This window comes from Gouania willdenowi, chromosome 24 (assembly GCF_900634775.1).
Source record: "Gouania willdenowi chromosome 24, fGouWil2.1, whole genome shotgun sequence".
In the NCBI taxonomy this organism is placed as follows: Eukaryota; Metazoa; Chordata; class Actinopteri; order Blenniiformes; family Gobiesocidae; genus Gouania; species Gouania willdenowi.
The window spans coordinates 21,090,796-21,110,289 of record NC_041066.1 but is presented as its reverse complement, the minus strand read 5'-3'; the positions used below and the strand labels follow the sequence as shown (position 1 = coordinate 21,110,289).

Here is a 19,494-nt window from a genome sequence, read left to right as displayed (position 1 = left end):
AATTATCAATGTGATTTACCTAATTTTGTATTCAGAATTTGTATAATCTGCATATTTCACTGTTTATCTAATATGACTATTAGAAACATGCTTATTCAACAATAGTTTGTGCTGTGCCATCTTGTATGTGGCTTTTATAAATACTGCTTTTTTTGCATCTGTTTTTAGTGTTGACTGAATATGACCATCTTTATCTCATGGTATCTCAACTCTTCTTAAATGGAATAGAAAATTACAAATGTTGGTAGGCCTTGCTGCTTTTACCGTATATGACAACGTAGAACACAGTGTGGAATGAGAAAGCCGTCACATTTTCCAGCATGCAAACAAGTTCAACTGGGAAAGGTTTACCAGTCCTTGACCAAAGTTCAACTTCATCACAAAGAAGCAAATACCGTACGCCCTAGGGGGGTCAAGAGGCGGCTTATAGCAGAGAATAATAGTGCAAAGCCTTTCTAATGACAGTGTGGTGTTTCTCCAACAGTATTTGAAAGTGGGTGCCATCTGACCTTGACATAGAGCTGCTGGAACTCCTCCAAGTTGAGTCGGCCGGTAGGACAGTCCTTCAGGAAGCCCTTGTACCACTGCTTCAGCTCGTGTTCGTTAAACTCTGTGTTCTTCACCAAGTCCTCCATCACTTCGGGGGTCAGCTTGCTGTTCTGTTTCCCCATTTTGTTCCTTCAAAAAAAAAAAAAAGAAAAAAAAAGGATGATTTTTTAACTGTTGTCAGGTCGTCAGTTTTTGAAACTTGCTTTTACTGCCATCATTTACATCTGCAGGTGTCTCAAATTGGTTGGTTGTTTTTTGTCAATCTGAATGTTTGAGATGTTCCCAAACATTGAGTTTTTCCAAAGCAAATTATTGCAGTTCCAGAAGTTTATTTTTCAAAAAGTCATGACTGCATTGAACTTTATATAATGCACATCACGTTTACAATAATTTTTATTAGAATCTCTTTGCTAAAGAATGTCACGTATTTACACAATATTTTTCAGAAAACAGATGCGTTCGAAAAGAGACGTAAATCTTGTGCAAATTTCTTGCCACGAGATCTTGCAATATGACAAAGTTCCATGATATTTCCCTCCGTATAACAGGTGGATGACGGTCGAGCAAGTATTGTTCCTGAAAAACCTAAGTATTGTATGACAGTAATCTCCCCCAATTATCCTGTTTGTACGTAGAACGCTCGATTTTCCATGATCACAGAAAACTGAAGGGAATTGCGTAAATCTCTTCTAAAAACGGAACTGGCCAAGTTATGGGTTTTTGAGCAAAAGTTGCAATATGACATGGAATATATGTTTTGAACAATAGCATGCATTTACACATATTTCGGAAAAGAGACGAGTGGGAAAAGAAATTGAAATGTCAAATTTGGCCCAAATTTCTTGCTACAAGATCTTGCGATATGAGGAACTTCACCTCGTGAAATGGAATTACGTATACAGCACAGACTTAACCCTCACCTACATGTTTTGGGACAATATCACAAGTTTCCATGATGTTTTCCCCGTAAAACAGGTTAATAAATCTCTAGCAAGTAGAGCAAATATGGACTGATATGTTAAACCTCACGTAACATCTTGTGCTAGCATAGACATAGGAAAATAAGAACATGGTTAACTTAACTAACCATTCTTAGCTTTTTTCGCACAATTTCAGGCAGTTTATTAGCTACCATATTTATTATTAAACTTCACAATAACAGCCCAACCCTGGATGTGGCTTGTTCATTTGTTTTGCTGCAGTAACATAATTTTTTTATTTGGTCAAGATGGCAAAACATTTCTTCCCACAACGCCATTATTAGCTGGTTTATATCGGAAACCATTACAAACTCAGATATAATAAAAAAAATCCCTACATTTTGCCAAAATAAGTCTATCAGAGCCAAGTAACAATGTTAAAATGTTCATTATCACATACTAAATGATTCATGGATAGGTGCCATCTTATAAATACTCCTCTATCCCCAGAGAAAAATGATGCTCCTCAGGCCAAATCCAATCTAAAAATGTCTCACCACATGGTCAACATTTTGATTTAGTTGGCTTTTTTTTGTGTGTTTCTTCTTTCTTGGAATATCTAATCATTCATCTATTTCCATCTTCTCTTCTCTCCTATCCTGATTGGATCACTGAGTGTTTGAGCCTATCTCAGCACACGATCAGGCAAGCGCACACACACACAAAATTGCATATAGGTTTTGAATTATACAACAGCACAGTAAAGAGCACTAGTGTGGCGTATGCGCAGTGTGGGAAACACTGATTACACAATATGTACAGTGTGTGAATGAAAAACAATGGCTGAAGTTTATAAAAAAAAAAGGACAAAAATATGGTAATATGACCTATTTAGTGAGCAATGATTTATGGTTCTATGCTCTTACTATTTTTTTATTTATTTTTTTAAATAAAGCTCTGTTTTTTCTCGATTACTAATGCTTAGATATCTGAACTGTTCCTTCGTTGTAAAGAACTTAGATGCACCTCTAACCCTAAAAGTGTCCATGCAACAGCTGAGTTTATGTATTGTATTACATGCTTTGTGTATCAAAGGAAGTTTAATATTGCTGCACATGGGTTTATTGCTAACCTGAGCCCCAGGCAGATACAGCACACACAAAAAACCCCAAAAAATTAAGGAATTTAATGGCTAATTTAATGATGATGTTTTACCTGAAAGCTACCTAAAATCTGTCTATCACGTTGAAGTGTATAACATTTATCCAGGGCTCTTAATGTGAAAGGCTAAAGGTGGGGGTTCTCACTGCTACTAGTGTATGGAAAATTGCAGTGTTTAAAAATAACAAAGATTTGTAATGTTTGTTTATTTCTAGTACAGAATGGTGCACCTAGAAAAAGGACGTAGCAGCTCCAGGAATAATAATAATGAGGAGTCGCTGCTTTCACTACTTCTCAGAACATAATGAAAAGCACAGTTAGATGAATTCTGATTGTGTCCTAACCCAGATCTTCCCCTGAATACGCCACACTCCAAAACTCACTCACACGTGCTGTCCCTTGGAGGAGAAAAAGCCAAAAGTGGCACATATTGTGCAGCTGTTTGTTAATAAAGGTGCATGTGGCATTTTGCATCTGCAAAATTTACTCAGAATTGTCTTCCTTGTGAAACTTCATTCGATTTTAAATTATCAAGATTTATATCGTATATCGCTATTTTGAGAAGAAATATAGAGATATGAGTTTTGGGCCATAGTGCCCAGCCCTACCCATCCTTCCAATTTAAATTCCCGTTCATCCTGCTCGAGGCCACAGGTCAATGGATATTAGAGGAAGTCAAGTAAGCAAACATTTTAGATGTGTGTAGTGTGCATTTTAAGAAACATTTAGCCGAGCGCTAGCAAATTGCACTGCTGAGCCACCCTTAAGGACAGGCCATAACCACTCAACACCGTAGTGCAGTGAAGCTGATGAGGCAATCTGCTAATACTTTTCTCTTCGATAAAGGCTGCATGAGAGTGCTGAGCGTGCATACATTAGGAACATCAGGAAACATCAGAGCTCATGGAGAGCTAGACAGTGTGACAGCTTTGCCATGAAGTCACTGTACGGTTGACTGCACTGACATTAAAGAAGTACACAAAGTGGTGGCTTACGTGTACACGCATTGCATGCAGAGGTTAAAGTAACTGATTACAAGTAATTAAGATGCTTTTATGGGTACTTGTACTTTTTTGAGTGAATCTGTAATTTTACTTGTACTTAAGTACATTTTAAAAGAATTAAAGTCATTTGTTCAGATCAGTCTTTTACTTAATTATGTACATTTTCTTTTCTCTATTTCTTCCTCTTTTTTTTGGCTTTTGTGCTTTATTTGAAGTAATTCTTTATTATTACTATTATCTTACTTTATACTATGGTAATGTGTGCTCTAGAGCTGGGCGATATATCGAATATACTCGATATATCGCAGCTTGTAGTCTGTGCGGTGTTGAAAATGACCATACCGTTAAACTCGCGGACTTTTTTTTTTTTTTTTTTTATCTTAGTGGCATTATGCACAAAAGGTGCACTTAAATTTAGTGTTGTTTTGAAATGTCATCTTAATGACAACATGCACAAAAGGGCACTATTTGTTTTAAAATATTGTAGTGGCATTATGTACAAAAAGTGCACTTTAATTTTGTGTTTTGAAATGCCATGTGAGTTGCATCCTGCACTAATGTCTTGTTTTGAAATGTCTCTGTGACAATTTTGCACAGAACGTGCACTTTCTGTTGACAATTTTATGTTTGAGCCACTCACTGTTTAATAAATACAGTTATGTCAACTTTGACTTAGTTGTGATATCACCTTTTTTGCATGAAAGTTTAAAATTGGCATATATTAATGCAGTATGATCAAGAATGTTTTAATGTAGACATATAGAATCATCATACTGGTGTGATTTTGTGCATCAAAGTGTTAATTCAAGGGTAATGCAAAATATCGAGATATATATCGTGTATCGTGACATGGCCTAAAAATATCGCGGTATTTCTAAAAGGCCATATCGCCCAGCCCTAGTGTGCTCTGGTATTTTGTCCTTATTTGGTTAACGTTTACTTCACTATGTACTTTTCCTTTCTTCTTCTCTTCTTTCTTCTTGTTTGGTGTTTGTTCAATTTCTTGCTGGGATAAATAAAGTATTTATGATTCCAAATCTGATTAAACGTAATGCACAGCACCAAACAGCATTGAATGGAGGTTATTTTCTCAGTTTTACATTTCAAAAACTTGGGGAGGACCAGACCGTTCCGCTGACACCTCATTTGACCTGATCTGAGCATTTTTGGATTTTTCCCAGGTTTTTTGAGGCGATTGAGTGTTTCGCCTCTAGCGGGCGCAGTCCTGACTCTACCCTGGGGAGATGCACATACACGGACTAGGGCGGACCAGACCTTTCCACTGACACCTTGTTTGGCCACGCCTTTTTCCAAAAGGCACGATATACATGAGATGTTTACTGTATGTAAGGGAACCGTGGCAAGAACCGTGGGGGGAGTATTATTTTACTGAGATACTTTTTACTGGCCAACAAGTAAAAAGGTAGAAAGAAGAGAAAAAGGCACACGGGACACACACTAAACATCTAGGTGAAGAAGACATGCAAATTACACTGCATCAGTATTCAAGCATTACTCAACAAGCTGCTTCCCATTTTTTATTCAACAAGCACCAATGTGCAGAGTCACACTGATGCAAGCTCGTTTTCTGTTCTCCACCTCACAGTGAAAGGTTTTTTTAAATATAAATTTCAGCTGTTTATTGTGAAACTAAAATAAATCAAGATATAATGAATTCTAAAAACAGCATAAGACCATAAAAGGCTAAAATGAATCTGTTTATGAGGCTATTTAGTGAAGGACTCCACTAGTGCGGTGCCCCTTTGGATTATCTGGGAGAGAGTTCCACAGTCGAGGACAGACTGTACCAGCACATTGCAGCAGAACTCACACACATATCTCATAAAGTTGTTTTGGACAACCATTGCTATATCTGTTTGTCATCATCTTAGCAAGAGCATTACATAAATAACTGGATGAGGTAGGACTGACCAAGAAACGTGTGTGACTTTTCAATGGAAAGAAGATAAGTAGCGAGCATCTGTAACTAAAATAGAGGCCATTTTATCACTCTTTTAAAATATAGGAGACAATAATTAGCTACATTACACAATGGAGACCATATTAGACATATTTATAATTGTAATCGCATAATTGATAATTAAATACAATTATTGTACTCATAATTAAATTGTAATTGGGTTTAGATAATTGATTTTTTTCATTGTAATTAACATGAAAATTCTATAAAAATGATCAATTATAACTGAACTCAAAACTGGGGAACCATGTCACAGTTCTATGCACAGTTCTACACATACGGAGTTAATTATTAAAATTTGTTACATATCAAGCTTTGCCACTTTTTAACATTTAAAAAAAATTGAAATCAAGGGGTATACTGACACAAAAAAGGCTCAAACGCCCACACCAAAACTATTAAAACCTATATTTTCATTGATTAGGAAGCCTAATATGGTAACCAATAGAAAGGAATAGTTTTTGTAGTGCATTTTACAGCTGATTTAGGACCAGTTCTCATAAGAGATGCTAACAGAAAGCTACCACAAGGGAAAGGTTAACTTTTATTAGGTTATTTATTTCATTGGGATTCATTGTAATTGAGAACGTAATTGTAATTGACTTTCTACTGATAATTTTTTTTTTTTTATTTAGTTGTAATTGGGAAAAATGATGGTCACTGTAATCGTAATTGAATTGTAATTGTGAGTGAAAAATGTAATTGACCCCAACCCTTTCACAGGCACCAGGTAGCCCTGTGACCATGTGAGGGACCCTCAGGAGCTTCATCTAAAATCTGACTTACTTTCCAGGATTCAAACTGCCTAAGATAAACATAGACGACAGATGTAGTCAAGTTAAATACTGCTGCATGTGATAAAGTTTAAATACTAAACTAACCATCTTCAAATGTCTATTTTCACTGAAACATTGTGACAAATGTTTTTAAATACTGCAAATTTAGTGTATGGGTTGTGGTATGTTATATATAATACTATGGTATCAATAAGATATATATTTCTAAAAAATGCATGGTGGATTTTACAAATTGTACATGTTTTACGATTAGTTAAAAGTTGTTAGAAGCTAGTAAAATAGCAACATGGGGATTTTCTATTTAATGTAGAAAACTAAACAATTTAATAAATTAGGAGAAATAAAGAAATGAAAGAACTAAGAACATGTCCCAATTATTTTTTAATTAATTGTTAAATCTTTCCAAATTACCCCCAGCAATGTGCTCCTGTAGCCCAGGGGTACACGCACCCCTGTTTGGGAACCACTGTCATAGATCAAAGATCATTTGCTCGAGAAAAAAAAATATAAACGGTTGAAATTGCCACTTGAAAGTTTGCTTTGATCTCCACTGTAAACACTCTTGACGTTGTCGGAAAAGTTTCTTGCATTGCATTGTGGGATGTGGAGTCCTGTAAATTGATAAACGGAGGTTTTTCCTTCAATCTTAGTGATTTTTTGTGTTTTTTCTACTGACAAGAAGGACAGCGATTTGCTTGACACCATTTTTGTTCTGTGTAAAATAAACACCTGCCATTGTTTTGCCACAACTTTAAAATCCATGAAAACACCAGAAATGTGTTGTTGTGGAAGTCAGTTGGGTCAGTTTTTAGAGGCAAACACAAGAGATCACCGTAAGAATGAAGTCAAAACACTTCTATGCATCTACCTACGGGACTCCACATCCCACAATGCAATGCAAGAAATGTTTCTGTCAGTTGGATGAGGTAGCATTGGCCCAAAAAAGAGCTGCTCAATTGTATTTACAGTGGAGATCAAAACTTTCGCAATTTTAACCATGTACTTTTTTTGAGCAAATGATCTTTGATTTATTCATCTATGAGACATACGTTATGGCACACAGGGACATTTATTAACAGCTGCACAATATGAGCCACTTTTGACTTTGTGTCCTTTGAGGGACAGCACGTATGAGTGAGTTCTGTAGTGTGGCTTGTTTAGGGGAAGGTCTAGGTTAGCAAACACTCAGAAATTCATCTATCTGTGCTTTTTATGCATTCTGAGAAGTAGTGAAAGCAGTGACTCCTAAAACAAGTATTGTTAATGCAAAATAAGCTATAAATTAAAAACATCATTATAGGCGATATTGTAATTTTCTGTATTGCCAAAATAGAAATCTCGATATATCTTGAATCTCGATATATTGCCCAGGCCTACTGCCGATCCAATAAAAAGCACTTTAAACACACGCTTGTGGAGGTTGACATTTTTGACAAACTGTGACATAGTGATTACTCAAGGAAGGAAGTGCTACGTTCATGTTACTCCAACTGCTTAAATGAGGTTAAAGGGTTGCCATGGTAAAGTAGACTTCCCCGTTTTAAGGTGTATTCCTTGTTTGCTGGAATCCATGCATGGATCTGTATTATGATGGAAGATAGTGGCATCCAAATGCTCCGCTAATTGACATTTACTGGGAAGTGCGACATCCAAATCCATCCACCGTAGTGTTCCTGGTCTTCTTAGGAATAGCATTATAACATACAAGGAAATGGATGACACGTTGAAATGCTATTTTAACGGGTTTGTTGTATTTGGAGTCTTCGTGTTGATATAAATGACTCCAAATGTGCATGTGATGGGTTGGTATGGCTTTAGGCACAGCAGGAGGAAAAAAGAGATACGTGATCTGCAATATCTGTACTGCTTAGAGATGCAGGGGGGGGGGGGGGAGACAAGAGACTGGGACAAGACTCTGAGGCACTGAGCAATGTTGCAGAGCAGTGCACAACCTCAGCCACAGCCTTGAGACTTTTACTTCAAACAGGCCACGTTAGCGCCAAATCCGAAGGAAATAATAAGATCCTTAGCGGCAGTGTTTCACGGATATGTGACAACAACATTAGTAATTCACCAACCACCCGATCATCGCCAACATCACAATTGGCCCAGATGGTTGCCAGCAGGCCATTACATAACTCAGAGCTTCGACCATCATTTGCCAACAGGCGTTGACCTTGAGAGGGTCAGGAAGGAGGCTCCAGATTAACAACAAACCAGTGTGAAGGTCTCATTTAGTCAGATTTGAGCGACTGTAATCCTCCTACCTGTGTGCGTGCGTGCATGCATGTGTGTTTCATGCTTGCGTGAGCATGTGTTTGGGTATGTGTGTATGCATTTGTGTGTGTGTGTGTGTGTGTGTGTGTGTGTGTGTGTGTGTGTGTGTGTGTTTGGTTATGCCTATGTATGCATTTCTGTACGTGTGTGATTCCACAGTGATTTAAATACAAGTAGCATCCTAATGATGGAGGAATTGGGAAAACACACACACACACACCTAAAAAACACTAGTTCCAGTGCAGAACTCAACTGTACACTCGGGGTGTGACTAAAGTGGTCTAGTGTGTGTGTGTGTGTGTGTGTGTGTGTGTGTGTGTGTTGTCAGGGGGGAAAAAAACACAAGCGCGCTATCAGTCGAGGACCCAGCTTTGATCAATGCGTCGTGGTCGTTAACGTACCTTTCAATTACGTGCACCAGTAACGTGATGCATACCTCAGATTATCCTCATCCATCATCCATCTCATAATGGCTCACATCACATCACACAGCACAGCAGCATCCTTATTATCTGACCGTACCTTACGTATAGAGAAGTGTCGTCTGTTGTCCGGAGCGGTGGCTTAAAATAAACACCTTTGTAGAAACACACACTGGCGACTCACGCGTTTGAAAAGCCGTTCACCGCAGGCTTTGGACTTCCGCTGTGTCTGTGTTTATCTGGAAAACAACTCCGTCCGTAGCAGAGACAGACAGTGAAGCACTGATACTGATGGAGGGGAAGAATAGTCGGAGGCTGAGGAGGAAAGACACACACACACACACCCACCTTTGCGCTCTCTCTCTATCTCTCTAACTCGCCCACTCACTCACTCGTGTACGTGCGCGCTCTCGTAGCTGCTATGTTTGACTATCAACTCTGCATTTTACCTCAAAACCAGTGGCTGTGTTTGAAATCGCGTACTTTGAACTACTCGCACTAAACAATGTTCAAGAAATACCCGGATGTACACTAAGGCCGTGCTGTAAATGTCACCACAAAAAAAAAAAAAAAAAAAATCCGCGAAGAAGAGTTAAACAACTGAAATGACTTCCTGTTTCTTATAAAGCTTCACGAGCTGCTTTTACGTGCTTACGTTTCCCGCCACAGGCAGTGACGCAGAGATTAGCCACTTAGCTAGTATCAAACACCTGCTCAACAGCTTCATTAACAGCATTTGAAAAGGCATTTAAAGGCAGGTAAGTGACTTGTAATCACCAGTTAACACAGTTACAATAAACACTGTCTAATAGTGAACAATAATGACCAAAAATGAGAATGACGGACCAGGTAAATGGGTGAAGCTGCCACAAATGCCAGCTCCTTCAAAATAAGTGTAGTTGTAATTTTAAATAGTTGAAATAGAAACAGAAAATCATACTTGCTATGATACATTTTACCACAAAATCAGTGTTAAGGTTACCAATAAACCTGCAAAAAAAAAAAAAAAGAGGTAAACGACTGAAATGACTTCCATCCTGGTTAATATAAAGCTGCATGAGCTGCTAGGTTAGCCACTCAGCTAACATCAAACACCTGCTCAACAGAGTCATTAAAGGCGTTGAAAGGAAAGTAAGTGACTTGTAATAACCAGTTAACAGTTACAACTAACACTGTCCAATAATCAAAAATAATGGCTAAAAATTTGATTTTTACTCGTATTTCTTTAGCTAATATCTAGTGCACTTAGGAAGTAATTAATAACAATTAAAATATGGCAGAATTGATGTACAGACCAGGTAAATGGTTGAAGCTTTTGCAAATACCAACTCCTTCAAAAGAAGGCAATGTAGTTTTAAATAGCATGCAATCCCCCCAGAACACTACGCTCTCAAAATGCTGGACTACTCGTTGTTCCATTCATCTCTAAAAGTAGTATAGGAGGAAGAGCTTTCAGTTATCAGGCCCCACTTCTCTGGAACCATCTACCAACCACGGTTCGGGGGGCAGACACCCTCTCTACCTTTAAGGTTAGGCTCAAAACATTCCTCTTTGATAAAGCTTTTAGTTAGGAACCAGCTCATAGCTCATAATTAAGATGCAATAGGCATAGACTGCCGGGGGGGGGGGGTCTGGCATGCTCGGTTGGAGAGAGGTTGGAGAGGGCGTTAAGAGAGAGGTCATTTAGGTTAGAGAGGGACCGGAGAGGGTCCCATTCCTCTTTCAAACACTCCCTCTATGTCTGCTTACTCCCTTGTGTGTTTGCTCCTGTACTCCTTCTGGCTTTTGTCTTGCAGGTCCGTGGGATCCTCAGTGTGGAGTTACAGAGTCTCAGCGGCTCTGTCTCCACCCTTTTCTCTGCACACACCCAACACAGCATAACGTGGATGGCTGTTCATCATAGGAATGGGATCCACACAAGGTTCCTGCTGCTTAACAGAAGGTTTTCCTTGCCGCCATGATGAATTCATGTTGGGTGTGGGATACATATGTATGTGTATATACGTATATATGCATATGTGTGTATCCATAAAATGAAGAGTCCGTCCTTAAGACTGCTCTACTGTAAAGTGCCTTGAGATACCATTGGTTATGATTTGGCGCTATACAAATAAAGATTGATTGATTGATTGATTGATATTGATTAGGCTCAAAAAGCTAAAGGCTAACAGCATTTTGCAGTAGGCTACATGTTTTTTGAAAATAAGGAATGGTGTGCCATTGTATGTTTTTAGTTAGTACATTATTTTTTGAAGTAATACAACTTCATATGAACTTTCTGTCTTATTTAACCCAACTTGAAATGTCTTTCATTCAGCCCCAGCCCTAATACCGGTAATTTGACATTAACTAAAGATGTTTTATGACTTAAACATATAGCATAATACAAAGTGATGAATTAAGTATTTTGGGTTTTGTTGTGGGGTTTTTTTCTACTTTTTTGTCTCGTTACTTTATGATTTTTACAGTATTTTTAAACTCACTTGAAATAATTCTGGTTTTACTTTATTTTATGTTCAATATTTTCCTTTATAACGTTTTTAAAATAATTTTAAAAAAAACAGCACTCTACTCCAGGGGTGTAAAATTCATTTTAGTGGGCTGGACCAGAATATGAGCGTGATAGGTATTCAATTATAAATACATCATATATGCAGCATCAAACACTATTGAAACACACCTTGATTTTTAAAAAAAATCTATTGATTTTATTGATTTACTGACCTGGGTTAATTTCAAACAGCACAAATCATGTACATTATTGAAGTTATATCTATGGATATTATAATACAGTAAATATTTTTTAAATATACTTAAATATCATAGTAATTAAAAACAAAGTGCCTGAACTACATTCTAAGTGTAAATTGTAGTCTTAATAGTTTTTATTTTTTTACCCAAGAAGAAGCTTTTTGAAATTGATTTTTATCAAGATACAGATGCAGAGACGTTCTTATGTTACATTGGAATTGTACATCTTGTTAAGATGTTTTTATTCATATGCAATGCTCCCCCTTTTACCATTTAGATTCTTTGAAGGAAAAGAAATGGATGAGATTGCAAAACAATGCATCAGTCCACAAACTGAACTGGAGCTCACCTTTTCACTCTCTTCAAAACTACAGAAGATAGAATATACCGATATCAATGACCGCAGTGGGAAAAGCCGGTCAGACTTCGCTCTGCTTCAAACATTTCCAAGAACCATCAATTCCCTAGCATCAGAACATTCTCTGCAGAAGAATGGGGCAGTTGACAGGGCATCAGAAGACAGTGGATTTCAAGAAAAACCCATTGAACAACCACAAGGCGATAAATTAAATGTCACTCTTATTCCCACAGTGCGATCCCTGAACGGTTGCACCGAACTCAGAGATTTACCAGAGCAGGGTTTCGTCATGGCCGTGGCAAACCTATTAGATGTGGGAAAAGATGATCATCTCCCAGTTCCTGTAGCGAACAAAGCTAGCTTAAGCCCAGGAGATGATACAGACAATAACACCTCCTGTCCTTTAAGGAAATCACCTGAAAACGAGAACTCTGGAGGCTGCATTCTTCCTCCAGGAAAAGACGTAGAGAAAATTCAAAATGAAGGCAGTGAAATTCAAACAGTCACCTGTAGTGTCACATTTTATTCTGATGCACTGCTAGTTTCAGAGACTGATGAGATACACAAGGTTGAACATGATGAAGATTACCTGAAAGATGAGGAAGGTAAATATCTTACAACTTCCAGTGCTTGTGCCAATTTAAAGCACAACTCATCTCCCACCTCTTCAGAAATTGTAGAAATGGCAAATTCTGATTCTGGACTACAGATTTGTGGAGTCAAAAGTCTTTCTGAATGTAATTTGGAAACCAGTGGCCAGGTTAATGAGATCGAGTCAGCTGAACTCATTCCCTGTGTTGATGAAAATTGTCAGGGAATATTACACTGTGAGGTTACTGCAATGGAGTCGGCAGCATCATCTGAACTAGACAACATCTGTTTTGCCAAGTCTGAGAGGGAGGCAGCAGATAACACAATGCCTGCTAGTACCAGTCAAGAGCCTGCTCAAGGAGATAATGATGGAGGCTCTATTGGCGTAATTCACCCTGAATTTCAGAGTGTTTTTGACAGAGAGGCAGAAGAGAAATGCTGTAACTTGTCAAAAACTTCATCAGAAGACAAGTTGGAGAAGCACTCGTCACCTTCCCAGTGTCCTGATGGATTGCCATCTGAGAAGGTTTCATCTCTACAAAACCACAGTGGAACACTCAATGAACAAATGGGAGGATGCTATGATGAAAACAACAACGTCGGTCACCCATGCACAAATCTGAAAGAGAGCTACGACTCTGCGCGGCACGAGTTAAAAGAGCCAACTCAATCCTGCCCCGATTCAGTCAGTCAAGTTCCAGTGGACGTGCAAGAGGTTGACCACACCTTGTGGGACAGTTATGAAATGGACTGGGTAAACTTGAATAAAGAGACAGAAGAAATGGCACGTTGCATAGACGAAATACAAAGCAGTAAAAATGAAAGACCAGAGGAGCCAACAGAGTCACAGGAAATGCTTCAATACGTAGAAGAAGCAATGAATATTTACGTGAGTGACAGGACAGAGCCAGAAAAACAAAACCTGGACGTACAAATGAAACTTGCAGAAGGTGAAGGAGAAAACAAGATGGAGCTTCCCGCAATGAATGTGACAAGCAAAGAAAATAGTGAAAATGAGATGCATATCATGAAGGAAGAAATCAGATCTGACAACTCAGTGAGTCAGGAGAAATCTGAAGATGACGTGCAACAAGAAAATGAATACACAGTGATGCCAGTGGAAAACTTCAGTGATCCAACAAAAAGGCAAAAGTCCACCTTGGGTTTTAAAAACAACCAAGAACAGAATTTTCCAAGCTTTACCGATGATAAAGACGATCTTTCGGCCCTGGTTTTGCCTTCAAGCGATGCAATTGTGCCGAGTCACTGCGAATTCAAGCATTTGAAAGCACCTGAGTTTAATCTCTACGGCTGTGGTTTGGATGGGAATGAAACTTTTGAAAAGATCCAACTTTCACCAGATGATGATGATGATGCTATTCTCCTTGACATAAACAACATCCCAGTCTCCACAAGCTCACCCACACAGCAGATGCAAATACCCCAGCAGTCAATAGTGGAGGATAAAGAGATTAAGGAGGAGGAGGAGATGAACAATCCAATGTGCCAAAATGAGAATCCAGTTGAGTCGGTAACATCCAGTTCTGATATTAGTGAACTCCTAAACTTAATGGCACCAGATGATGCACTTGACTGCCCTGAAATCCCCCACACCTTTGAGTCAACCTCTGAGTCCTCTGATCAACCTGAGGAGAGTGACATGAACCCACAGTCCGAGCCTTCTGCAGATGGCACCACTTCAGCCTCTAATATAAACGAGAACAATGAGTTTGGAATGAAAAAAGAGTTTGATAATGTCCTGAAGGAGCTCAACCTGTTTTTTGACATCAGTAGAGCTGATTTTAGTCCCTCGCCACCTCAGCAGTGCGACGATGTGCTCAAAACGGCACTGAGCGATACATTGAAATGCAAAGAAGACCCTTATAGTCGGGATAAGATGCACCATGGAGATGTAACAGCAGGTAGTTACACTTAGATGTACACACAACAGTCTGTCAATCGATCAACTCTGCTGCATTGCATTGTGGGATGTGGAGTCGCCTAGACGGATGCATTGAAGTGTTTTTGCTTCTTTCTTACCATTATTTCTTGTGTTTCCAAGGAGGACAGTGATTTGCTTGACACCATTTTTGTTCGTTTGTTCGCGATATTCCCCGTGATATCACCTCACTCCACACATTCAATTTTTGGCCAGATTCAGATTTTTCCATGTGTGCGCCAAAATAAACCTCCACCATTATTTGGCAACAACTTTCCGTTCATAAAAACACCAGAAATGTGTTTGGAAGTCACTTTGGCAAATAAGCTTTTAGGTCTAACACAAGAAATCACAGTAAGAATGAAGTAAAACACTTTTATACATCCGTCTACAGGACTCCACATCCCACAATGCAATGCGCAAAACTTTTACAGAAATGTTTAATGTTGTTTTCACTTCCACTGTAAACGGTGGAGGTGAAAAAAAAACTATGAAGAGGCAAATAAATCTTCGGTTTATTGATCTTTGAGGCCTGCATGTCATATATGATAAAAAAAAAAAAGAAAAGATTCTATCCGGCAGCAGCTTTAAAGAAAATCTAGACAAAATTAAAAATGTAAAATTTTAGAAAAGTGATACAAATGTTAGTTTTCTTTAAGATGACTAAAGGCTTAAACAATACGCTAACATTTACATTGTTTTTATTTACAAAACACCGTTTTTGTATGTCTCATTAACTTTCAGATGTTGCCAATGAAGACCACATTTTGGAAATGTATGAAGAAGATCCAAAGCTTTGTCCTCCCACCATCACCGGTGAGAGGGAGCAGGAGGTCCCCGTCAGCTCCAGCCTCTGTCAGGAAACATTCATGGACACAGCAGAGACACGGAGAGGTTCAGTATTTTTTTAATTTGGATAAAATATTATTAAAATGTATGTTTTCACCCAATAATGTGTCATTGTTTACTGTTGAATGTTTTTTGTTTATTAGCTTAGCTCTTTAGTGAAGGAAACATTGGTTAATACATTCTCAAATATTTAATATTTTTCTTTGAGCGTTGGTGAAATGATAAAGTCATATAGAGATATAATGTAGCTCTTTCTTTGACATCTCTGACTTTTTCTTTTCAGAGCGCTCTGAGTTGAGGCAGTGGGAAAAAACATGGTCTCCATTGTTTGCGTCTCTGCCTGTTTTGGAACAACTGAGCCACAGTGAGTTTCACGTCGTAGTAGATAATAAAACATCTCATGCCGCTTGTGTTCCAAGTAATTAAGTAAGTAAGGAATTACAAAATAGTTCACATATTTAAGCGAAAATGTGTAAAAATTTGACAATCATTGATGTGGGAGCACAGATAAGTGTGTAGTCACTTTGCTGCTAAAAGCTCATGATAGACATTAGCTGCCATTTGAAATATGATATCTTAAAGTTATTTCTATATATCTACATTTCATGTGTCATGTATCCTTTATATAATTTATATTATTTAGTGTGCTGTAAAGTTGTCGCAAATAGCAGCAACATCAGGGTTTTACTTCACATTAATAAAATAATTATTTCAATATTTTGCAAGTTGCTTTATTAGATGAAATTTATTAATATAGGAGTTCTCAACCTTAGCGACACTGGGAGTGGGTCATCAGATGCTTTTAAGAAACTAATAATTTGAGCCCGTTTGTACTTATTTTCATCCTTTTTCTGCAACTACACCAAACTTGCCATATAATAACCTATTTACATCACTTTTCTTGCCATATTTTTGCTTCTTTTAATGTATTTTTGCTACATTACTCCCATTTCTGCCACTTCTCCATCAAATTTCAATGCCTTTTCTGCACATTTTTTCCCACTTTCAAGACATTTTCCGCACATAAACCATTTCCACCATTTTTCCCACCTAATGTCACATATGTTGACCCATTATTGTCACTTAACATCTTTTCATCATATTTCATGTTTATTTTTGACAATTTACCCATATTCCAGATTTGTCATGCCCATTATCTGCCAGTTTAAACTAATTGTTCATACTTTCTTCTGCCACTTTTAAGCCAATATTGACACTTTGAACCCTCTTTACCACTTTTTTTGGTCCGTTTTTGGCCATTTTAATTTATAACTTTTAACCAATTTCTGTTTTTTTAAAATCCCATTTCACCACCATTTTTGGTCACTTTTAACTGATTTTGTTTCTAATTAAAGCAACGATTTACTTTTCTTTAAGATGACTATATATTATGGCACAAATACTAGACTTCCTGGATAACAGTGGATATTATTCAGATAAATAAATAAATGTGGTTATCACAGATTCATAGACAATGGACCATCATTTTACTGACTTTCTGGATGGGCCCCAAAAATCTCCCCCCTTTATTCCCCCTTATAGATGGTCCTGTCTCCACATGACTGTTCATCAATGTTCATGTCTGTGTTCAACCACCTTCAGGTACAGTGGGGGTCCCCGATATCTGGAAGCTTTATTTTGGGAGTCACGTAGCTGAAAAGGTTGAGAACCACTCCATTAATAGACGTGTTATAATGACTAAAAATATACTTTAGGTTTTAGAGGCTGCCTGAAACTCTTTATCACAGCATTTATCTATCTATCTAAATACAGTTTATATAGGCAGGCATGTGTTGGTATTTGTATGGTCTAGATTAGACTTTTTTATGTTGTTGTGTGTGTGTCTAGGACTCCCACTGCAGCCAAGGAGACTGGAGCCTCTGAAAACATGCACAAGGCCGATACGCGTTGGACTTTCCAAAAGGGCAAAGACCAAACAGCTCCACAGATGCCATCCTTACAAATGAGCATGTTTTGAATGTGTAGCAGAGCAAAAAAAAATGGTTGTCTTTTCTCTGCACTGAATACGAGACCGGTTTTTTCATCAGTTCCCATCTTACATCGTTTTGTAAGAGTTCCAACTGTTTTATTTACGTCAACAAGGGGTTACATTGACTTGTTGTGGATTTTACTGAAAACTATTAATATATTCATCCACTGTCATTAATTTGACTTCTGCGTGCAAGGTGTAGCTTTATATAATTATTCCTATGCAGAAAAACATCAAATATTAAATGTATTGAGGATTAACTTTAATATTCAAGCATATTTATTACAAACATGTTCTTGAGGAGTTTTCTGTTGATGTAATGTGCTTTATTTGTTGAAGTATTAGCTAATAAAGCTTCATCTAAATGTGTTTATAATACACTGAGTTTTTTTTTTTCATCATTCATCCGAATTAGGACGTTTGCCATCTGTTTTCTTTCAATGGTGTCATTTCCCCTTAAATGTGGTTGAAAGTCTTTCCCAGCAGATCGTCAGGTCTAACACTAACAACATAAACAGCTGGGCCTGCCGGGGGTCCTCGTTATTATTATCATAGAAAACATATTACCGTTTCGCCGACTCCCTCCATAACTGAAGCACAAAACAAGCACTGAATACAAATTAACTGATGAAACCTTTTTGGACTTTGAATGAATGTCATTCACTTTAGCAGCTGGTATTACAATACACCTTTTGCCCTTACAGTCCATTTAGAATCCATAAGAAAAATGAACTTACGTGTAATAGATTCTCTTGGCTCGGCACTGTTTTGAAAGTCTAGAATTAAAATCATAATTTTTTACTCTCCGTCTTCAACTCAGGGCAAGGTCAAATATAAACTTGCTGACTAGCCATTAGTCTTTAAAAGTGGACTATGGTACATTTATTAGATGTGAGTCGAGCCAAAGTTAATGAGCTTTGGCTTATAGTTGGAGGGTTGATGGATTAATCTTTTAGTCAATGTGTAGCAAAGAATCCATGAATATCCTGCATAAATTTAGTGGCAATAAGGGATGTCCCCATACAACCTTTTCACTTACTGCTTTTTGTATTAACCCGACCGACACCGATATCAATTTAATATGATCTCAGTACCAATCATACATATTTCCATTACTTTTTTGGTAGTTTGGTATGTTAGAACTATAATAATAACAGTCAGTATGAGGAAAAACTAACCAATTTATTACTAAACAATAGGTTACATACATTTTAAAGTTAAAGATAATATTTTATAATTAAGTACAATAAAGAAAAATTACAAGACCTGAAAAATAACCTCAATAAAGACAAAAAAGAATAAAATTTTAAAGTGCAAAATAACATTAACTTGAAAATGAATTTTTTTTACAATTGAATACAATAACCCTCGATAAAAACAATTAATGTATTGGTATGCGTAAATTGGAGATTTTAGATGCAGGCCGATACTTCTATTATACTTGTTGTTTTTTGCTGGTACCAGACCGATATCAGATAATATCAGATCAAGACACCCTGAGTGACAACCCAAAATCCATGACAGCCCCTTACCCATTACCGAGTATTAAGGGTGTAAGAAAAAAATCGATTTGGTGATATTTCACTGTGCGATTATTGTATTGTTTAAAAATAAATTCAAATTGATTTTTTTAATAATGTTTATTTAATGGGGAAAATCAGTTATTTGCTCTAATACAGTGTCTCTCAAATGGGGGTACGCAATGGTACTACAGGGGGTACTTGAGAGAGAGAGTGGAAAATGTACCCAAAAAATTGTCATTGGCGTGAGATGAACAGAAATTATGAAAACTATAAAAATAAATCTTTTCAGGAGCCACTAAATCAGTGTTTTTCAACTTCAGGGTGGGGACCCCATGTGGGTTCGCCTCAAATTTCTGAAAAAATGTAAGTAGATTTTGGAATT

At 37.5% G+C, this 19,494-nt stretch overlaps 2 protein-coding genes across 4 annotated transcripts in view; one reads left to right on the top strand and one right to left on the bottom strand.

Moving 5' to 3' along the window:
- LOC114457678 (visinin-like protein 1) overlaps positions 1 to 9,496 on the bottom strand; it is a 48,930-nt gene extending 39,434 nt beyond the window's left edge. The window contains exons 1-2 of one of the 2 annotated variants that reach the window (XM_028439696.1): positions 9,296 to 9,496; positions 510 to 678 (exon numbers count right to left, since the gene is read on the bottom strand). In XM_028439696.1, the coding sequence (XP_028295497.1) occupies positions 510 to 671 (162 nt within the window). In that variant the 5' untranslated portion in view covers positions 672 to 678; positions 9,296 to 9,496. Of the gene's footprint in view, positions 1 to 509; positions 679 to 9,211 lie in introns of both variants that reach the window. The other variant, XM_028439695.1, reaches the window with a different exon arrangement.
- On the top strand, positions 9,479 to 17,701 carry LOC114457676 (uncharacterized). 2 transcript variants are annotated; one of them, XM_028439694.1, is made up of 5 exons: positions 9,479 to 9,865; positions 12,140 to 14,733; positions 15,495 to 15,644; positions 15,883 to 15,963; positions 17,448 to 17,701. In XM_028439694.1, exons 2-5 carry the CDS (start codon positions 12,159 to 12,161, stop codon positions 17,564 to 17,566), a joined length of 2,925 nt encoding a protein of 974 aa, XP_028295495.1. In that variant the 5' UTR covers positions 9,479 to 9,865; positions 12,140 to 12,158; the 3' UTR covers positions 17,567 to 17,701. The 2 variants fall into 2 exon arrangements, with proteins under 2 accessions (XP_028295495.1, XP_028295494.1); XM_028439693.1 differs by having other exon boundaries at positions 9,479 to 9,869.
- Positions 17,702 to 19,494: the final 1,793 nt, after the last annotated feature.

Bases quoted from the DNA above. Each gene is read 5' to 3' on its own strand.
- LOC114457676 (XM_028439694.1), top strand. From the start codon at position 12,159: ATGGATGAGATTGCAAAACAATGCATCAGTCCACAAACTGAACTGGAG. The intron at 14,734-15,494 runs GTAGTTACACTT...ATTAACTTTCAG, and splicing joins CCATGGAGATGTAACAGCAG to ATGTTGCCAATGAAGACCAC. The intron at 15,645-15,882 runs GTTCAGTATTTT...TTTTCTTTTCAG, and splicing joins CACAGCAGAGACACGGAGAG to AGCGCTCTGAGTTGAGGCAG.